This window comes from Anneissia japonica, unplaced genomic scaffold (genome assembly GCF_011630105.1).
Source record: "Anneissia japonica isolate Jap-2015-1 unplaced genomic scaffold, ASM1163010v1 scaffold5330_len1712360_cov203, whole genome shotgun sequence".
In the NCBI taxonomy this organism is placed as follows: Eukaryota; Metazoa; Echinodermata; class Crinoidea; order Comatulida; family Comatulidae; genus Anneissia; species Anneissia japonica.
In genome coordinates, this window is record NW_022711894.1 from 1,042,290 (window position 1) to 1,061,654 (window position 19,365).

Below are 19,365 nucleotides of genomic sequence, written 5' to 3' on the forward strand. Positions count from 1 at the left end.
TATATATAGAGAGAGAGAGTAGACATCAAAATAATGATGAGCTGCACATATGTTCCAAATAAGTTCCTCATGACTTCTTCAGCGTTTCATTAACGCTGAAGAAGTCATGAGGACAGGACGAAATATTCGTTTTTCTATTAAATAATATATATTTTATGTTCTGTTACACGTCAACCTCTGTCATTTAATTTCGTACGTGACTCGCATGTTTTATATATATATGTATATATATAAGACTTATTTAACTACAGTAAACAATAACAGGAAATAAAACATAGTAAGGTTAATAAGGTCCTATATAATTAAAACAATTGTGGAATAGAAAATAAATAGCAGAAATATAATGTATATGTATGAGTTTAAATAATATAATCTTAGCATTAAGCTGGTTCAATGGCACCGCCAATAAACTATCGCTTGCATAATCATTTTGCCGACACCTTATCTGGTTTAATTGTACAGTAATTAATTCGCCCATTAACTTGTCACTGAACTTATATTTTGTGGTCCAATCAACTAATTGTATTGATAACTTGATTCTGATTGGTTTATTATTATTTATGTATATGTAAGATCTCCCAAGTTTTCACACTTTAACGTTGATGAAGATATCAGGAGCTATCGAAATATCCGTTTGATTTTGTTATAGCTTAATAAATTTGTGTTCCGCAAGTCAACTTTCAATGATTGTACACCGTTTTTTCATTGCTTTTGCATTATATATATATATATACATATATATATATGTATATATATACATATATATATATATATATATATATATATATAAATATTCAGTTCAATTTAAATTATAAAGATGGGCACCCACAGTGTCGTACGACGTTGGCCGATCAATTCATGTGACGCCATCTGCTGATTTGTATGTAGCCGCTGTCTGAAGGGATAGTCATTAAAACACGATACCGGTACGTTGCGCGTTGTGTTGTCTGACGTCGTCCGACGACCAGCCGCAGTTTGAGTTTAGTTTCCTAAGTAATTAAGTAACGTAACGTCAGAATTTCTTACGATTCAGTCAGAGGCGTAACGAAGGGGTCGGACGCCCCTGGGCAGGGGCCCTGGCGCTGAGTGCCAGGGGTCGCGAAGAATATTCAAATGTGCTGGGGGCCCCTTGAGGCTCCGGGCCCCCGGTTTAGCCAGTGAGAGCTGATAGTCGTTACACTACACTGCATTCAGTCAATTCTTATGACTTCTACGCAAAGTTAAAACGATCTGCCACTCGAGCACCTCGTCCCGTCGTTTTTAATGAAATTTTGTGGGCCGATCTTTCCCCGGCGCTGTGAGTAGATGGGTTTTGGCGGTTTTGTGAAGAAGGTTGTGGTGGATTTATAAAAGTAGGTGTCGTGTGGTTTGGTGTATACGTGGTTGCTGGTTTGTGAAGGGTCGTCTGGTTGGTCGGTCAGTCAATTAATTATTATGTGATGTGCGACATTTTAATTTTTAAATTTTTTTCAGAGTTTAAGGACATCTATGTTGTATTATCCTAAAAACCCACAACCGAACAAAGGCCCAATAGGTTTTCGTGACGAACGATACAAAATCCATGATATCGAATGCAAGAAAGTCTGTTCAAGAATAATGGCGAAACGGTATGTGATGACTCTTCGGCAAACTCGTTTCCTCGTTTCCTATATTCATATATTATTTATCGATTATGTGATGTGCGACATTTTAATTTTTAAATTTTTTTCAAAGTTTAAGGACATCTATGTTGTATTATCCTAAAAACCCACAACCGAACAAAGGCCCAATAGGTTTTCGTGACGAACGATACAAAATCCATGATATCGAATGCAAGAAAGTCTGTTCAAGAATAATGGCGAAACGGTATGTGATGACTCTTCGGCAAACTCGTTTCCTCGTTTCCTATATTCATATATTATTTATCGATACTGTTATAACGGAGAAACGTTCCATAGTGTGGGTGACCACCATCGCGGTCTGTATCTTGTTTTTTGGAAATTTTTCACCACATTGAAGCCATTTCAGATACCCTATTTGTGTAGATACCGTATTTAGGTGGTAGTGCTTTAAAGAAGCTAAGTTAAATTTAGTGCCAGGACCGTTTTACCACTCGTCAATGGTCTAGAAAATCATATTTGCGTGGATCCAGATAACACTGTAGATAGTATCGAATACACAATCTTTCGCAGGATTTAAATTTTTCCTTAATTTATTTTTTTTAACGTGTATTGCTTTAACATCCTAATTGTCTCGTCTCCTTTCTTGGAGGTGTAATGTTAGTTCGCTTACTCTCACGATACTCTACTACTAAATGTGGTTCTTTTTCTCAAAGACGATGCTCGTGTGATTGGTACTTTCCTACTTATCAGGTCCAATGACTGACGATGCACGTCTTAAACTCAGATGGTGGACCTTTCCTACCATTCGACATTATTTCTACCCCTCCTGTTATACTCTTACATTTTTGGAGTCCTTAGGAAGTCGGCTTCACCAACCAGAACCAGAACCAAAACCATCACCCGTAAGAACCACACAGCAACCATTTTATATCACGGCAACATATTGGTCTATTAGTTGCAATTGTGAGTAATTGTAGAGTATAGACTTATAATTTGTAGAATTTACATTTCGGTATCTCCACAACCAGTGTCCGTATTTAATACCGGACTCAAATTATTTAGATACGTGTTTGTATTCAAGGATAACATCCCAAAATGTCCCGATCATATGTTTAATTATGAAATTTAGGGATGATGGATGGTTCCCAAACTTAGAGATACAATGGACAACGCCGATATTTATCTAATTTATAAAATAATGATTGTATCAATAAAGTATTAAAAAGCACATTACGACATTCACTGCGTAACAATCAATAAAGTCTTTACGTATGTTACGATAACTTCGAATTACGAACTGAAAAAAACATCATTAACTAACTGTTTGATGGGCCGAGTGGCGTGGTTCCTATTGGATTATGTTCTTGTGGAGTGAATATAGACTTAAGACACGGCAGAGTCTTTCGCACTCCCACTTTAAAGTCATTATATTTAAACGTGTATATTATGGGATTTATACAGATGTTGCACAGAGACATGGCTACTACGGTGTAATAAACTGGTTCGTTGATATCGAGACCTCCACCCAATGTAAAGTTGACAAAAGCGATTTGGTTTGGTGTCCAGCAGATCACATATGTCACACTAACTATTACCATTGTCTTAATGATGTTCATTCTTCTAGCCGCACTGCTCGCAGACACTGCAGACGAACCATCTCCAACTCGATTTCGAAGAGCACGTAAAATTGTTAAGTAAACAATCAACATTACACTGACAGGAATAACAAGGATGTAAACCCCAGTCATTAAACCAAACGCCTTCTGATACTCAACACTTGGCCAAATCTGTATACACACTCCATCACTTACGGTGTGTATCGCTGACCAGAAGCCGAGGAAAGCGAAACCACATGTCCATGGAATCACCAAAAGCAATACTTTTATCCAGATCTTTTCCTTAATTATGTTGTATTTTACGGCAAACATTACGGCAAAGTAACGATCAAAAGTAAGTACCACAAGATTAGCCGTTGAGGAATATGTACATGACCAGAAAATGTACTTGCTTGACCAGAACTTGCAAACGAATTCTGCTGCAGCATTTGATTCCGGGAGTCGGGTCATTACGTCAGCATCTAGAAAAAGACAAAGTGCCATCAAAGATGACAACAAATCGATAATACACTGATTTAAAATCAGAAGATTTGTTGTACTAAACCTATTCTGCAAGTGAAGTAGAATAAATATCGCAAAACCATTTGTTGAACACCCGACCGCACCGACGGTACTGTAGATAACTTTTGTTGTGTCCATAATGATAGACTTGGGTAAAATAGGTCTTCTAGTAGTTTACAATTACCAGATTCTAAACACAGCTGAGAGAAAATGCCAGTCTGCTATAGTGACTTCTCCTTTTATAAGAATTCAATCAAAAAAACTAAAACGTTCACGAGATAATTTATTTAGAGAGAGCGGTCCAATCGTTAAGTAAAAATATCGGTTGTCATAACCTTGTCGCAAGTGGCAATTACGCTTGTTCTTTAAACTGAGTCAGTATTTGTTTTGAAATTGTATAAATAAACACAGTAATGGATAGATGCATATCTATCATTATATGTCAACCGATTATTCCTAATTGCAACCATAAATGCATTATTTGATATTAGTTTTAAAGTTAAATTGGATGGACTAAAAATTGTCCTTCAGAAATGCATTCGGCCATTACAATGGACAACGCCGATATTTATCTGATTTATAAAAATTTGAAATTGTATAAATAAACACAGTAATAAATAGATGCATACCTATCATTATATGTCAACCGATTATTCCTAATTGCAACCATAAATGCATTATTTGATATTAGTTTTAAAGTTAAATTGGATGGACTAAAAATTGTCCTTCAGAAATGCATTCGGCCATTATTGTACTATAGATTCGATAAATTATTGAGATACAGTAAGTGGTTGATTTTTTAAAAAGTATACATATACTTTATTTTACGAAATTTGAACAAAATCATAGATAATTTTAAACAACAAACCAGATAAGAATCGTAGTTTAAAGCTAAACAAGCAAGATAAAATAATTGTAGGATAAAAAGTATCGATAAACCACAAGATAACATTAAATATGCCATACAACCTCCAATAGAAGCCCTGGGGTTTACTTTTCAGGACCCTGGATGGCGTTCTTTTTCTAGATGGACCTCTTTCCAGATGGGCTCCTTTTACAGATTACGGTACGGTACCTTTGCAAACTAAAGAGGAGGGCTTCTTTTCAAAATAAGTGCTGTAAATTTTGAAATTGCTAGTATATGACATTGTTCAAATATGAAATTCGAAATTCAACATTTTAGCCAAGCTAGTACAATAAAATAATATTGATAGTGACACGCTATCTGTCTTCAGTAGAGCTAGTTTCCTCTTTAGTTCAACAACTTAACTGGGATACTACTTAATCCAGCAAGCAACCATAATGTTTATAATTCATTTAATCCAACACCTCTCCACCGTCATGCATCCAGGGAGCTACATATATTTTATCTAACAAACGTCCACTGAAATACATAGGCCTAAATCTCAATGTACCAACTACAAATCAAGTTTGACTTTTATCCAAGAGCACTGGCCATATGGAACCGACTACCTCTTGAAGCAGTCTTGCATATTACTCCATCAGTACCACACTTCTTGATTTTTGCTGCTCCAGCCATCAGAGGTATAACTCCTCTGTATGGCAGTGAAGTCCTGTAACAAGGAAATTGATGCTGTATATAGTGCGCCTTAAGGTTTATTGATTTTCATTTTCAAGCACTTTATTAATTTTTGTCTGACTGGCTGCATACATGACTAACAAAAATAACAAAATAAAGACTTCTCCCGATTTTTCTGCTAGTATGCTAAGTGATAGGTCACATTGTTTCGTCCCTGACAAAGTAGACACGTACCTGTTTGAATTTATTTTTGGCCCATATTTCGGCTTATGAATGGAAATGGAAAATACGTTTCTTAAAATAATTCATAACCCATAATGGATAATGTTTCAAGTGATTTCTATTATTTTAGCAGATTAAGAGGATATTGATTTTAATTATTCTTCACCATAAGTTATGAAAATTCAGGGCGCTTGGTACCGTATTATTCAAGCACTCTATAATAATTTTGCTATAGGAATTGATAGAGTAATGTTAAAAAACATTTAGAATACAATAACAAACATGATTAAGAAACAAGCACATTTAAAATCCCACAATGGAATTAGCGACCGGGATCCAAAAAAGTGCCCCCGATCTCAGAAAGCCACAGGGCTTTGTTGCAAAATGTCCTGAAGTGGATATTATTTCTAATTCTTTAAATATGTATAATGTTTAAACCAGGGGACAGTGTAATTTCACTGTTCCCTGATTTAAATGTAATCATATTTCACGTTAGTGTGTGTTCTGAGTGTAATTTGTAAATATTCTGAGTAGGCCTATAATTTTAATTTATATATATATCGAGCTTTATTATATATATCGAGCTTTTATTTTATATATATATATATATTAATTATGACAATAATAATAATAGATTTTTTAAAACGTTGTTTTTATTTTTAAAACTTGTGATACTATATTTTTGATGTTTTTTTTTTGTTTTTGCAATTTTCGCCTTTAAGTGGGAACAAAGCGTTCCTGTTGGACGATTGTTTGAATGGAAAAAATGTATAGGCCTAGGCCTATATAAATTAAAATATATATATAGCCTATGTGTGTGTATACATGTATATATTAAATATATGTATACAGTATATGAAATAAAATACTGTGTATCGGTTATAATTATTCCGATACGTACAATTTTTACTAAAAAACCATAAAGTTTGTAGGGATAGTAAAACCCCTTATTATAAGGGGACACTTCGGGACTCAAAAAATGACATAGGCATTCTTTATAAATGTTATTTCAATTGACCTTAGAATGACTTACAGTTGCCATTATAATTGATAACAATAATTTGAAATGCAAAATGAATAATTCGTTTATGATATGAAATCAACAGATTGAAATATCGAGCTTTATTGGATGCACAAGATATAATACTACGAATAGAGTAATGAATTAGAAATCAGGGTGCAGGCTGTATTCCCATATAAAAATACAATAAATCCCCATTGTTAATGGTGAAATTTACAAGATTGTTTATCGAAGTAGGCCTACAGCAACACATGAAATTATTATAATATAATACAAATGCCCATTCTAAAGATTGAGAGGGAAAAAATCTGGTTTGATGTTAAATTTATTACTCAAAAGGTGTCAAAATATATTTAGATGATTTCTTCTTATTTTGTTACTACTGTACTAGTTGTTTTGATACAATAAAAAAATAAATGTCCTCTTTATAGGGGTTAAATTATTGGTTTGACTTGTGCACGTCACACTCAGAAAGTGTCCCACTGGCTGGGATCAAACAGCGCCTCCAATGAGAATTTCACTTTGAGTTCGAGATAAGGCGCCGTTTGGACGTCCACACAATCTACAAAAAAAAGGGATAAATTTTGTTCGAGGTTGGTGTTAGTTGGCCTACTTTGTATTCTGTCATCATTGCAAAGGTATGTATGTTTGTTAGGGTTGCTTGTCTATATTAAATTTAATTATATCAAAGTATTCAAGTTCTTTTGCTAATAGGGGCCTGAAGTCTAGCGTAGGCGCTATGTTTCCTTACTAAGTCTAGCCTAGTGTGAGAGGACCAGCCAGGATAGCAAGGGTGGGTAGGCCTAGACCTAGCTAGGTAGGCTGGCTAGGCCTAACTGGTTATCTTAGGCTTAACTATAATATGACCAACGTATGCCTGTCTCTAAAAGTCTACCTACCTGGCTTTTCTTTAGCCGTACTTGTAGTGTTTAGTCAGTAAGATACAAAAATACAACAGTTTTAGTTTTAAAATCGTCAATTGTTGAGACTGGCTTGTTGTATTGTAATCTACATACATAGAGTATAGGCCCTGGCTAGGCCTTGCCTAGAGTGATCCCGACTTAGACTGGATTGCATAATAGATTAAAAAAATTTTTTTTTGTTATAATTTGAATTTGGCCTCTAGGCCTATTTTTTGGGATGTGTTTGGATTGGAATTATGTATGTCAATAAAATATATGTGTAATTATATGTTGTACAGTACTTAACTTCATTACAGGTTGACACAATGACTTCGGTTCATTTACCATTTTGTGCTGAAAACTGCAACATAGAGCATTGCCCTCTATTGATCAGTGTGCTGAATACACACCGGCAGAATATGACGGAGCTGTCGCTGTGCATCCAGAGTTATAAAACAAGTGGATGGAAAATGTCGGACAATGTACCAGATCCCTGCAAAGACTTTCAGTACCCTCTTCTTCACTGGGCTTGTGCTTTAGGTTTGTCAACATTTTTTTACATAATCGTTTAGATAATTTTGTATTATTAGTTCTTATTATATTAATTTAATTTTTGGAAAATAGTCATTTTTATTTGTAAAAAAACTAATTCTTTTTTAAATATTGTTTTATATCTTTCGCACAATGATCATCAATTTTATTTGTAAAGAAAAAATATTTAAAATTACATTTATTTATAAGTTCTTTTGTATGCAATTCAGTGTTAAAAAAACATCAGTTTTTCTTTTGAAAACAAGGTTGTCCTTGATCATCAGGTTAATTCCTTCCTTGGCAAATTTTCTTTTTTACAAATGCTAAGTTATATCTTCACTTTATACTAATAGTATCATTAATTTTAACCAATTCCTTAATTTGGTATCTTTTTAGGTAAATTTTCGATGGTCAAGTGGTTGGTTAGGGAAGGTTTTGACCCAAACCTACAGACTGAAGCTGGTGACACTGCTATTCATAGAGCCATTATCAGCCTACGAACACGTGTCACTAAGCTAACAGTACGAGGCCTAGACTCTGTGGTTGATTTGTTGAGCGATAACTTATCACTTCGTAATGTGAAGCGAGAAACGCCGATGCTTCAGCTTGCCCATATGTTAATTAAGAAAGAGATATCGGTGGATTACTTTTCTCTTTGGATGATCTGTTGTACTGATGCAATTGTAAACCTACCTCCAGGTATTGTGTTTAGGTATATTTCATATGTTAATAATATTTATACGCAAGGAAATACTATGACACTGGGGCATAGCAATTATAATGCATAGGGAGTGACTGTTATGTAGTCAAGAGATCTTGAGTCAAAGGTTTTTTTTTATAACCCAGTGTACAGTATACCGCTCTACTGGAGATCCCCACTGGATAAAAGTCTTCAAATTTCTGTGGGTTAGAAGTGCATTTGACACCAAAGTATTCCAAATCCTAATAAGGAACTTGCATTCGTTTTTCAGTTATGGAACTTATATTGTTTATCAGTTCCTTGCCTAATAAATATTATACAAAGGCCCCAGGGAAGATAGGCTATGGTCTCCACATCACTGAGGGGCTGGATTTTACTGTTCCCTGAATCTAGAGCAGTCAATATTTGTTTTATGTACCTCATACACAGATTCTAGGAGACTTAAAAAAATAATAAAAATAGTTCACAGCAAGTAGGCCCAAGCTTACTTCCTAGGCCTAGGCGATCAAAGGGCTAATCTCTGTCAGCATGGTAGAGGTCACATCTCCTTCACTTTTGTGTGACATAAATTAATAGCAACGCGGCCTAGAGGTTGAACATCGTGCGGCAGGACAAAAAACTATTATCCCATAGTAATAGTACTGTATTTTATATTGCCCGCTTCTTAACCATTCGGATGCATAGAATCTATGTATGCGGCATATAAATAGATAAAATTGAAGATATAATTTTTCATAATAAGAATATTATTGTATTTCTCTGTATAGAAAAACGGGCAGCAGTGACTGACGCACAGGACCATGATGGTAACACTGTGGTGCACTTAATGGTCAAACAACTCGGTATTCTGCCTTCGATCAGGAGAATGGTGAATGCAAAAGCAAATCTACAAATAAGGTTTAATATCTCTTTATTTAGTTATAAATACGAGTTGACATCTGTTTTTTCACACAGAACTGACATGACTGTAGGCTATCTAGCCCAAAAGCTAAATGAATCTTTTACTTCCTTAATTTGTAATCAAATGTACTGTACTTGCCTTTTTATGTGTAATATAAAAGAATAAATCTTTTCAACTAGACTGTAATATAATAATATTCACATACAGTAATACTTAATCTTCATCAGTTCAATACCTTTCTTTATGTTCATTTAGAGTACAAGTGGAGAATATACAAATTTTAACCACTGAGCTAGTCTATTTCCTTAAATTGTTGTGAATCTGCTATATACATATATGTTTTATTTTTTTTAAAGAAATAAGTGGGGCCAGACTGCAATGGATATTGCAAGAAATAACAAATCAGAAGACTATGTTCAGCATCTGACGTTAGTGAGTGGTCTTCGGTGGCCAGGATTGGCCAGTAAAGGTGACACAAGCCTTGTACGGAGCTCTCCACGTTTGCAATTGACTGCACCAACTTGCCAGTCCTCAGAGACTATAAAATCAAAAAGTATGGCTGTTGCAGTCAGTTCGCCAAGAAAGAGGTGAGCTATTATTTGAGTTATGATAAGATAAAACAGACATGATAACAGATGATACAGACATGATAATAGATGATAAAGACATGATAATAGATGATACAGAGTTGATAATAGATACATATACTGTACAGACATATGATAATAGATGATACAGAGTTGATAATAGATACATATACAGACATGATAATAGATGATACAGAGTTGATAATAGATACATATACAGACATGATAATAGATGATACAGAGTTGATAATAGATACATAACATGATAATAGATGATACACAGTTGATAATAGATACATAACATGATAATAGATGATACACAGTTGATAATAGATACATAACATGATAATAGATGATACACAGTTGATAATAGATACATATACAGACATTCCTACTTATCTCAGGTAGTGGACCTGAGTTTCATAATCTTTTTACTGTATTTATCTGGAAACATTTGTATGGATATTGTTATCTTTCTTTAAATGCTTAAACTGAAAAATATCATGTTTAATGAGCCAGTATCTAAACATAAACTTAAATATTCCACATGATTGCATATTGAATTGTCCACAGGCTGAACAGTACTGAAGATGTTGCATCACCAAGCACTGTACATCCTGCTGCAACAAAACGAGGAAGGAAAAGCTCTCCACATCGCCGGGTCACATTTGATGTCTTGCAGGCACACATAACTGGACCCACTCCATTGGAGTAAGTTTAACCCATACCTGTTACCAGCTCAACTTTATCTTCAAAAAATGACAGATTGTCTTAGCTTGTTCACTTCCTGAATACAATACTTAAATGAACAGACATAAGAGTTATAAATAATAATAATAATAATAATACTCCTGGGTGGATAGAAGCAATGCAGATATAGTGCCTTGCCCAAGGACACAAGTGAAATGCACAGCGAGGGATTGGGAAACAAAACCATTCCCACTGTGCCAAACCACCTCCACATAATGCCCAAGACTGGCATATATTATAAATACATTCATAAAGAACTAACAAGTTTAACATCAGTGTCTAAAAATAGAACTACTTGATCGAATCAACGAATGCTGGTTTCCATTTTCACAAACACATTAATTATTCATTTGCATCCTAATGCAACTTAACAATAACTGGTGTTTATAATTCATGAGGGGAATCTGCAGTGCTATAAAAATTTGTATTTGTAATAATGTTTTATTGCCTTGTTCCGCAACCTTTTTAGTCCAAGTGGCAGGCAGTCAACCACGACCCATTGGTCCCAGGCCAATTTTATCACCAACATGTTACAGCAAAATTATTGAATATTTTTTTTATTCTTATTTATTTTAATAATGTTTTTAATCTGAAGAGAAGCAAGGAGTAGCTTTCCTGAGGGCCCTTCAGTCAACGATGTTGAACCCTGTATCAAGTGTGAATTTGAGGAAGAAGAAAAGCAGGAGGAAGATGCCACAAGTGGCACAGAGAGTAGCAGCTACACTAATGATGCAATGTACAGTCCTGATGTATGTAAGTGTAACAGAATGATCATTAATAATGATGAGATTTATCACTATTCATTTACTTGTCTAAAATCATGTAGAGAAAAGCATCTGGACGATGGCCAGTTAAGCACAAAAACCAGTTGATAAGGTTTGCTTCCATCAGTGAATTAAAAGTACAAAATGTATGTATGAAAACTATAACCAGTTAGACTTCAGTCAAAATGGAGTCGGCTCTGAACACAAACAGAAAAAGGGATAGACAATTATCACTAATGAGTTAAATGTGCTACATACCAGGCACAACCAATATCATCATATAGAGCACATGTTGAACATAGACTCACTCAGTATTCAGTATATTGTCATTTGTAAAAAAAATCATTGTTTTACATAGAAATACAATTGCAATGGTCCGCTCATAAATAACAGAAATATAACTAGGTGAAAATTTAAATATGTGCCAATCACAAAAGATAATTTCTAGTCAAAGACCCAGTCCATTGTTAAAAAAACTGTATTCTTTGATTTTTGATTTGTTTTTGTTTTTTCTTATAGCAACATCAGAATCAAGCGGTTTCTTTGAGTATCTGAAAATTAGCCCAGGATTTAAAAAGGAAATTATTGACAAGTTAGAACATGATAAGCAACAATTTCAGGCCATTATTAACCAAGAGGAAACAATAAGACTGGGTAAGCTATAAATAACTATTCAAGAATTTTAGATAGTCTTTGCTAAATTGTTTAGAATCCCCAGAAACTGGCAAAGTACGGTAGAACCCCTCATTTACAAACCCTGATTTTACGAATTCCCAATTTTACAAACGTAAAATCATGTCATTGTTGTCATAATTAAAGTTCCTATTTCATGTACAAAACACACGGCGTATAAAGAATCAATCGTTAGGCGCGTGCTGGGGTTTACTCACTCGGTCTTAGACGGTTTACTGTACACTATCAGCGATCTCTACTACAATACAAAATGCAGATAGTGCGCTTTGAATACACCGACATTCAACACGGTGATCATACTTCATGTCTGCAGCCGTGAGAAAACTCCGTCCAATGCATAAGTTGTCGGCATATCGATAGGCGCATGATTTATTCATCTCTGAATACACCACCTTTATATCGTAATTTAATGAACCCCCTAATTATGAATGGATTTTATTTATCAAATCTAACTAACGTTAATCTACCATTTCATTATTTCCCCCATAAAATAAGACACTGACACCCACATTTTCTTTTTAACTTTATTATTCATTACATAAATGTTAATGTAGGTGTTGAACAATCGTATTGTATACAAAAAAACAAAAGTCCAAGAGTCTACAGCCAATCAGCGCTCTTCGAGTGAAAAACGTTGCGTTACTCGCCCTGTTGCAGCGCCCGCGGGTTGTGTTTATCCGTAAGCTAGAGGATAAGTTACAGTATATATTATTGCCTGAGAAAGAGAGAATGAAGTTTGTATACACATTAACAAGTACAGTATGCATAGCACTGTACATTATTATGATCTTTATTTTGAATTTCTTTTGAGAGCAAGTTGGAGTTTTGGCTCCAATCCCACAAAATGTCAGTCCAGGCCTAGCCTAGCCCAGCCCAGGCTAGCATATTGGTAGTGTAAATACATAGGAATTTCACACAACCCCGATTTTACGTACGAATGATTTTACAAACGCCTCTGTGCCTGCTCCGTACGTAAATGAGGGGTTCTACTGTATTGTCATTTTTGCCATCAGCAGCATTTTGGTATATCCTTTAAGTTAACCTTTATTTTTCTTTGCAGAATCTAGCCTAGAGTATATATTTTGATTAATGTTAAACCAATTTATTTTGTTTTGCTGTCTAGTTGAACAAACTGAGCTGAAGCAGTTACTTGCAGAGACAAAATCTTCCGATGAAAAGATTGTGGCATTATTGAGCCAAGTTGAAGTAAGTACACACATTTATTTTGTTCTTTTGACTAATAATAATGCTTAAATTTGCAGACATTCCATATTGTTATGTTCAAGTGTGCAGTACATTATTAACCCTGAGTAATTGACCAACATACTTCAGAAGGATTGGAGCTTGGTTGTTAATTTACTTGCCTTCCAGCCCTTGGGTCACGATAACAGGAATTTTTTTAAATATAAAAACTAATAGACAGTTTTCGCCGCATGGCGTAAACCTTAACATTAACAGATGACGTCATAATTTATTCATCTTGCGTTGTGGAGTACGTTAATTTCAGGATTTTACGCACTCGATGTACGTTAGTTACGGGTTTGCGCATGCATATTTTGATTTGTTTACAAAAGGGGCGGGCTATCGCGCTGCATGTTGGGTACTAACGTTAAAGTTATGGTTAACGTCGTGCGGCGAAAACTAGCTAATAACAACTCTACACCCTAAGCCTCATAATGAGAGCATCTTGTGTGTTTAGTCAGTGAATGAATTGCCACTTTTTTCTGATTTAGTTTATTCTTTGGCATATACTTGGTCCTTTACCTAAAGCTATAGCTTCTATAGTTGGAGCCGTAATCAGTGCAGTAGCATGTGACCAAACCAGTTAGCCGTCCTTAGTCCTTAGTGGAGAAGCAATGCAGATAAAGTGCTCCATAATGCATTTCATTTCTAAAATTCTATTTTGCTAAATCAACATTATCTTCAATTTTTCTTCTTTTTTTTTGCAGAAATTGCAGAGTAGAAACACGGAAGTACAAAAGAAAATCAATAAACTAAACCAAAATGCAAGTGAACGGTTAGAAAGAGTTAACAAGATTAAGAATAAACTGTTAGTATGTATGAAAACAGTAAAGGAACTAGAACAAGACAATGGAAAGAGTTGAAGATGTCACAGTGGAGCCAAAGAATTTGAACTAGACACTCGGCGGAAACACTACTGTGTATGCATGATCAGAAAGCATTATTTTGCGATCAGAGATTGAGCATGAATCCAACATGTGATGAAAGTGAGTTAATGTTTTATCTAGGAGAAAATGAAAATGGTACTTGCTCTGAAAATTTGAGGAAGGGTTTTGCAGCAATTAAAAATGAAATCCTACAAAATGTTGTTGCTGTAACACTGTAAATCAGCCTTTACACATATTTGTTGTTTATCAATAATGCTCCTATATTTATATCATTGTCATCATTAGTTAACTCTCCTATTTATTTTTGTTTCTGATTTAACCATTGTTTTTGTGTTTATGCACAGTATAAAAGTGCTAATGCACTAGCAATATAGTCACAATTCAAGCCGCCACATTAAGCTTGTTTTTTCCTGTGTTTTCATAATTTTGTAAATCTTTGTAAAAGGCAGTAAACTTGTTAAATGAGTACTAGGTACTGTAGGTGTATGAATTGATTTTGCCAACTGTATTCTTATTTGGTGCTGCTTCAGTTTTATAATGAACAGTGTTGCTTGGCAGTCAAGAGGTTTGCCTTCCAGCAATTTTCTTGATGGAAAAAAGTCCACTCTTCAGCTCTTAAGCCAGGAACTGAATGCAGCCAATGTCGTCGGCCGACACGATTCTATAAAGAACGCTGAATGCGGCCAATGTCGTCGACCGACACGATTCTATAAAGAACGCCGAGGCACAGTGTGCGCGCTACGGATCGTTTTAATGACGATCAGTTCAAAGTGCAACCGACAGCAGACAGCGTTGCTTCGTCTAAGGCTCACAGGCAGTAGAGTTTGGTTGTATGATGGTGGTATGACAGCAGTGAGTGCCCAGCTTTATGCGCATTGTCCGAAATTATGGCTCGTGATTTTGGGGAAAATTATTGCGAGTTAAACATTTCAAATTTTCAGTATTTTAACAGTTTGATACATTACTCATCACTTCTATTATCTTTTAGCCATTTGCTCAGTCTTTCAAATGTTTTATGTAAATTGCCCCATTTTTTCTATGCTCAACTTTATTAAACTGAATAAAATTATTGATATTGACAAGAAGGTTTGAAAATATATTGATAATGACAATAAGGATATAACTTGTTTGTTAGTACAATGCAATAGCAATGTTACACTTTCAAGTTCCAAATGTAAGGGAAATATAAGATATTTCCCTAATTGATAATTAACATGTTTTACTGCACTTATGAAAATTGTAATTTTTATCTGTATAGTACTGATATTAGGTAAAAATTTAAGTAAGCCAAATGTATTTTTACAAACCACTACATTTTCAAACAGCTTCAGGTGAATGAACTAGTTTAGATGAAGCTTTTTCATATTGTCACTAAGTGATGCCATCCAATGATGTTCTTCCAGGGGCAGATCCAGAGTTGTCTGAAAGTGGGGGCTGAGAGTGAGACAACACTATCTTAGGGGTCCGGGGATGCATTCCCCCACAAAATGTTTGTCTTTTAGACGCCCGATAATAACTTCTGAGGTGTTTTGGGAGATCAATTATTTAATTTTCTTTCTTTCTTTTTCCTTTTTATTTTTAACTTTCCAAAATGAGGGCTGCTGCCGGCCTGGCCCTCCCCCCTCTAAATCCGCCCCAGTCTTCCTTTGGCTTACAAGAATGTCACGTTGATTGATTGATTGATTGATTGAGATCGTCTCTGAGGCCCTAGATTTCATAGGGGTCTGCATTTGAATCCATATACAGTTAACCACTTGTATAGTTTGTTGATTTTTTCTTTAAACATAGTAATAATGATGTTTCTGTATTCATGTGGTGATGCAGTTGTAGGTCCTGTGTCCAGGGATAACAGAATCCCCTTGGGGAACCATGGACCCGTCAGCGGAGAAGCCAATTATTTTGTGGGGGAAGACTGCTTTTTAAAAAGCATTTTTACTGGGTGTGTCATTTCCAGGCATTTAGAGGTATCTTTTTAAAATTTGCCCAAACAACAATGGAGCCGGTGTGAACTTGGACCCCCTCCCCCTTTGACCTCTCCTCGGGGGCCCTAGTCATGGAATTGCTAGTGCTGCATCTGTTGTGATGATCAGGTTATGTTTGTGAGTGAATTTGATGTTACCGGAGGAGTCTGTTGGTTTATACCTAGCTACCTTCTTTACTTGGGGCCCCTGAAGAAGTGATTGTAACACCAGTATGTCTGCCCTTTGATGGCAATATGAACTATCATCTGTATTATTTACCAAACAATGATCAGCAAAGCTGATCCAAAGTGTAGTGGTATGTAAAAATACTTTTTGGCATATTTTACCTATAATAATCTGTTAAAAGCCTAATGAATTTGTTTGAATTATTGTAGCTTTCTGGCTATGTTTTATGTACATAAATTCACAATACTGTATTGAGCAGTGGTATTGATGTTGAAGGTTTGTAAATTTTCAGCTATGGAAATAAAGTTGAAGGACTTCTATAATAATACTGTTGGTGTTGGTGTTTTTATTGAACAGATTGTTAACAAATAAAGGCATGTAGATGGGTCACTTTGAGTCCGCGTAAACCATTCAAATTATAGCACGTGAACTGTAACATCTACCAACACAGGTTGCTTGTTTTCATTTCGAATGTGGCGGATCCAACAGAAATCAAGTTAAAAGGGGCTCAAATTAGAAATACCGTAATGTTAATGAGGTCTTGTTTGAACCTGTTCTTCCATGAAAACTAATGTCGCATATTGTTGTCGTAATGGAAATTTCCCAAATGTAAAAAATGTATTTGTGTTATCGAGTTTTTATGTTGGACTTTGTGATAATAATAATGATAATAATATGTTTATGTCACTTTTAGATGGCTGAAAATATCACTCTCAGACTTAGGCCCCTAATTTTGAAAATAATTTTCTTTTTTTCTCAATTATTTTATCATTTTGAAAAGTTCAGAGGAGGCCCTTGAATCAAACACTGCTTTCTAAAACAGCAATTGTAAAAATGTACCTGTAGCATATTTTTATTTTTTTTATTTTTTTATATTTAATTCCTAGATAACAATACAAAAAAAACATAACAATGGGAATACAGTACCCTGAGGGTTACCATGGGTGAAAGCACTATCAGAGCGGTTCTTCATATTGCATCCTTGCATATAATAAACATTAAAATCATCTCAAACTTCGATATAAAAATGAAATGCTAAAATTTTAACCAGTAATCTATCGTGAATTTGACTATATAGCCCTCAGAACCAGAACCATAAGAGAATATTACAAAAAAAGAAATGGGAAATAGGATGAAATTCACGAATTACCAAATATTCCTAAAACAGTCGTTGCTGAAGTGCCTGGGCTCCTACAACTTTCTCGCCCCAGGGCCTTATGGCTTGCCGTTACACCATAGAGAAAATAGAATGTTCTATTTTCTCTATGGTTACACCAATGGTCTGAGAAATAATGAATTTCACGATAGACTACTGGTTAATAGGCCTATGTGAATTTAGTTCCCCTTTATTTTTAATTAATTACAATAAACAACTTTGTATTTAATACAGTCTTGACAGTCTTAAAAAGTGGACCTGTTACGATTGAAGTAGTGGGGAAAGTGGTTGCTGCATGCGTCCCATCCCACCCACCCCATGTTCTATGCTGTAGAACAGCTGCAGCATTTTTATTCTACTTTGCGTCTATCTACGTTCCTCATCCCCCTCCCCATCGGGTAACCTGGCGCCATCCCTGCTTCTTTTAGTAAACGGAAATAGCACTCTCAAATTTAAAATTTGAATAATACTTTCTTTTTATTTCCATTTTTTTAATTACGGAAAATGTAGGTCAGCTTCCCTTCCCCCACCCGAATTTTTACACCCCTGAAACAAGATGGAATATCCCATCTAGGGCAGTCTCTCTCTGCGATTGATGTCGATCGTGCTTCGATAACTGGACTGGAAGGAAGTCGGCACTTACTCGCCATGTGTTTGAACTTTATAACAATTATGCAATCTTATTGAGTGTGTGTGTGTGTGTGTATAGAAGGCATATGTGCAGTTCGTCATGTTTAAAAACTCACCATATATCAAAAAAAATGTTAGTATTATAGGAATCTAGGATAATCGGCCTAGGCCTAAGTAGAATTGTTAGAATCCTAGTTAGGCCCACAGATTTTGTGCTGGTATTGGAGCAGTCCAATGGCCAAGCGTGGTGGGTACCGCCTGCAGATCTGACTTATGAAAGCTGCTACCAAGCCTAGCACAATTTACCTAGGGCCTCGGCTTATTTAAATCAAGCTAAATATTTATGTCTATGAGAGGTGGAAGCAGATTGGTGGTGAGGGGGGGGGGGGGTGGAGTTGGTAGGAGCATAAAACAACTTCCTGGTGGTAGTAGGTGGGGAAGAAGGACCGGGCTACGTAGCGCCTAGGCCTAGTCCATGTCGAACAGATGAAGTCCATATTATACTTTCATTGCCTAGCCTGTGCTATGTGGCCAGTGCAACCGTTCTAACGTAACACTGACAGTTCCTTGCGGGAACCTTTTAGTTTTATTTTCTTTTCCTGCTACAGTAAAACTAGACTAGACCAAAACTTAGTGCAACACGATTTTTCATTGTTTCCCAGACACTTAACACAATTCATTCCTTAACACAATTCACAGTACAGTATTTGGAAGTGACTGAGCAGATGTTATATAATAGGCCTACTTCTGTTTTACTGCTTTCTATCAAAGAACCAGATGATTTTTATCAAACTCATAGCTTACGCTGTGATTGCTATGGTAACAACCATGGTAGCAGCTCAACATCCAGTTCCAACCACCAAAATTACCAACATTGTGGTCGCAGGTGCTACTGGAGACCTTTCTCAGCGGTATTTGTGGCAAGGCTTTTTTAATTTATTTGTTGGTAAGTTTGTTAATATATTGTGTGTGTG

General features: G+C 35.5%; 3 protein-coding genes across 4 annotated transcripts in view; 2 read left to right on the forward strand and 1 right to left on the reverse strand.

Annotated features, from left to right (window-relative positions):
- Window positions 1-1,771: 1,771 nt before the first annotated feature.
- On the reverse strand, window positions 1,772-3,897 carry LOC117107678 (neuropeptides B/W receptor type 2-like). The gene has a single exon (XM_033249402.1). The coding sequence runs from the start codon at window positions 3,854-3,856 to the stop codon at window positions 2,918-2,920; it is 939 nt and encodes a 312-aa protein (XP_033105293.1). The 5' UTR covers window positions 3,857-3,897; the 3' UTR covers window positions 1,772-2,917.
- A 3,119-nt stretch (window positions 3,898-7,016) lies between these two features.
- On the forward strand, window positions 7,017-16,931 carry LOC117107652. The gene is made up of 10 exons (XM_033249365.1): window positions 7,017-7,139; window positions 7,721-7,943; window positions 8,331-8,633; window positions 9,402-9,531; window positions 9,892-10,122; window positions 10,696-10,833; window positions 11,468-11,625; window positions 12,156-12,290; window positions 13,453-13,535; window positions 14,279-16,931. The coding sequence occupies exons 2-10, from the start codon at window positions 7,730-7,732 to the stop codon at window positions 14,432-14,434; spliced, it is 1,548 nt and encodes a 515-aa protein (XP_033105256.1). The 5' UTR covers window positions 7,017-7,139; window positions 7,721-7,729; the 3' UTR covers window positions 14,435-16,931.
- A 1,417-nt stretch (window positions 16,932-18,348) lies between these two features.
- The window catches only part of LOC117107646 (GDH/6PGL endoplasmic bifunctional protein-like), a 6,845-nt gene continuing 5,828 nt past the window's right edge, over window positions 18,349-19,365 (forward strand). Inside the window, exons 1-2 of one of the 2 annotated variants that reach the window (XM_033249358.1) lie at window positions 18,349-18,524; window positions 19,091-19,337. In XM_033249358.1, coding sequence (XP_033105249.1) covers window positions 19,169-19,337 — 169 coding nt within the window. In that variant the 5' untranslated portion in view covers window positions 18,349-18,524; window positions 19,091-19,168. The remainder of the gene's footprint in view (window positions 18,525-19,090; window positions 19,338-19,365) is intronic. The other variant, XM_033249357.1, reaches the window with a different exon arrangement.

What these genes read in the sequence shown, in the direction of transcription:
- LOC117107678 (XM_033249402.1), bottom strand. Translation starts at nt 3,856, where the DNA reads ATGGACACAACAAAAGTTATCTACAGTACCGTCGGTGCGGTCGGGTGT.
- LOC117107652 (XM_033249365.1), top strand. Translation starts at nt 7,730, where the DNA reads ATGACTTCGGTTCATTTACCATTTTGTGCTGAAAACTGCAACATAGAG. An exon ending in AATTGTAAACCTACCTCCAG is followed by an intron (nt 8,634 to 9,401) that starts GTATTGTGTTTA and finishes TTCTCTGTATAG; the next exon opens with AAAAACGGGCAGCAGTGACT. An exon ending in CATTATTGAGCCAAGTTGAA is followed by an intron (nt 13,536 to 14,278) that starts GTAAGTACACAC and finishes TTTTTTTTGCAG; the next exon opens with AAATTGCAGAGTAGAAACAC.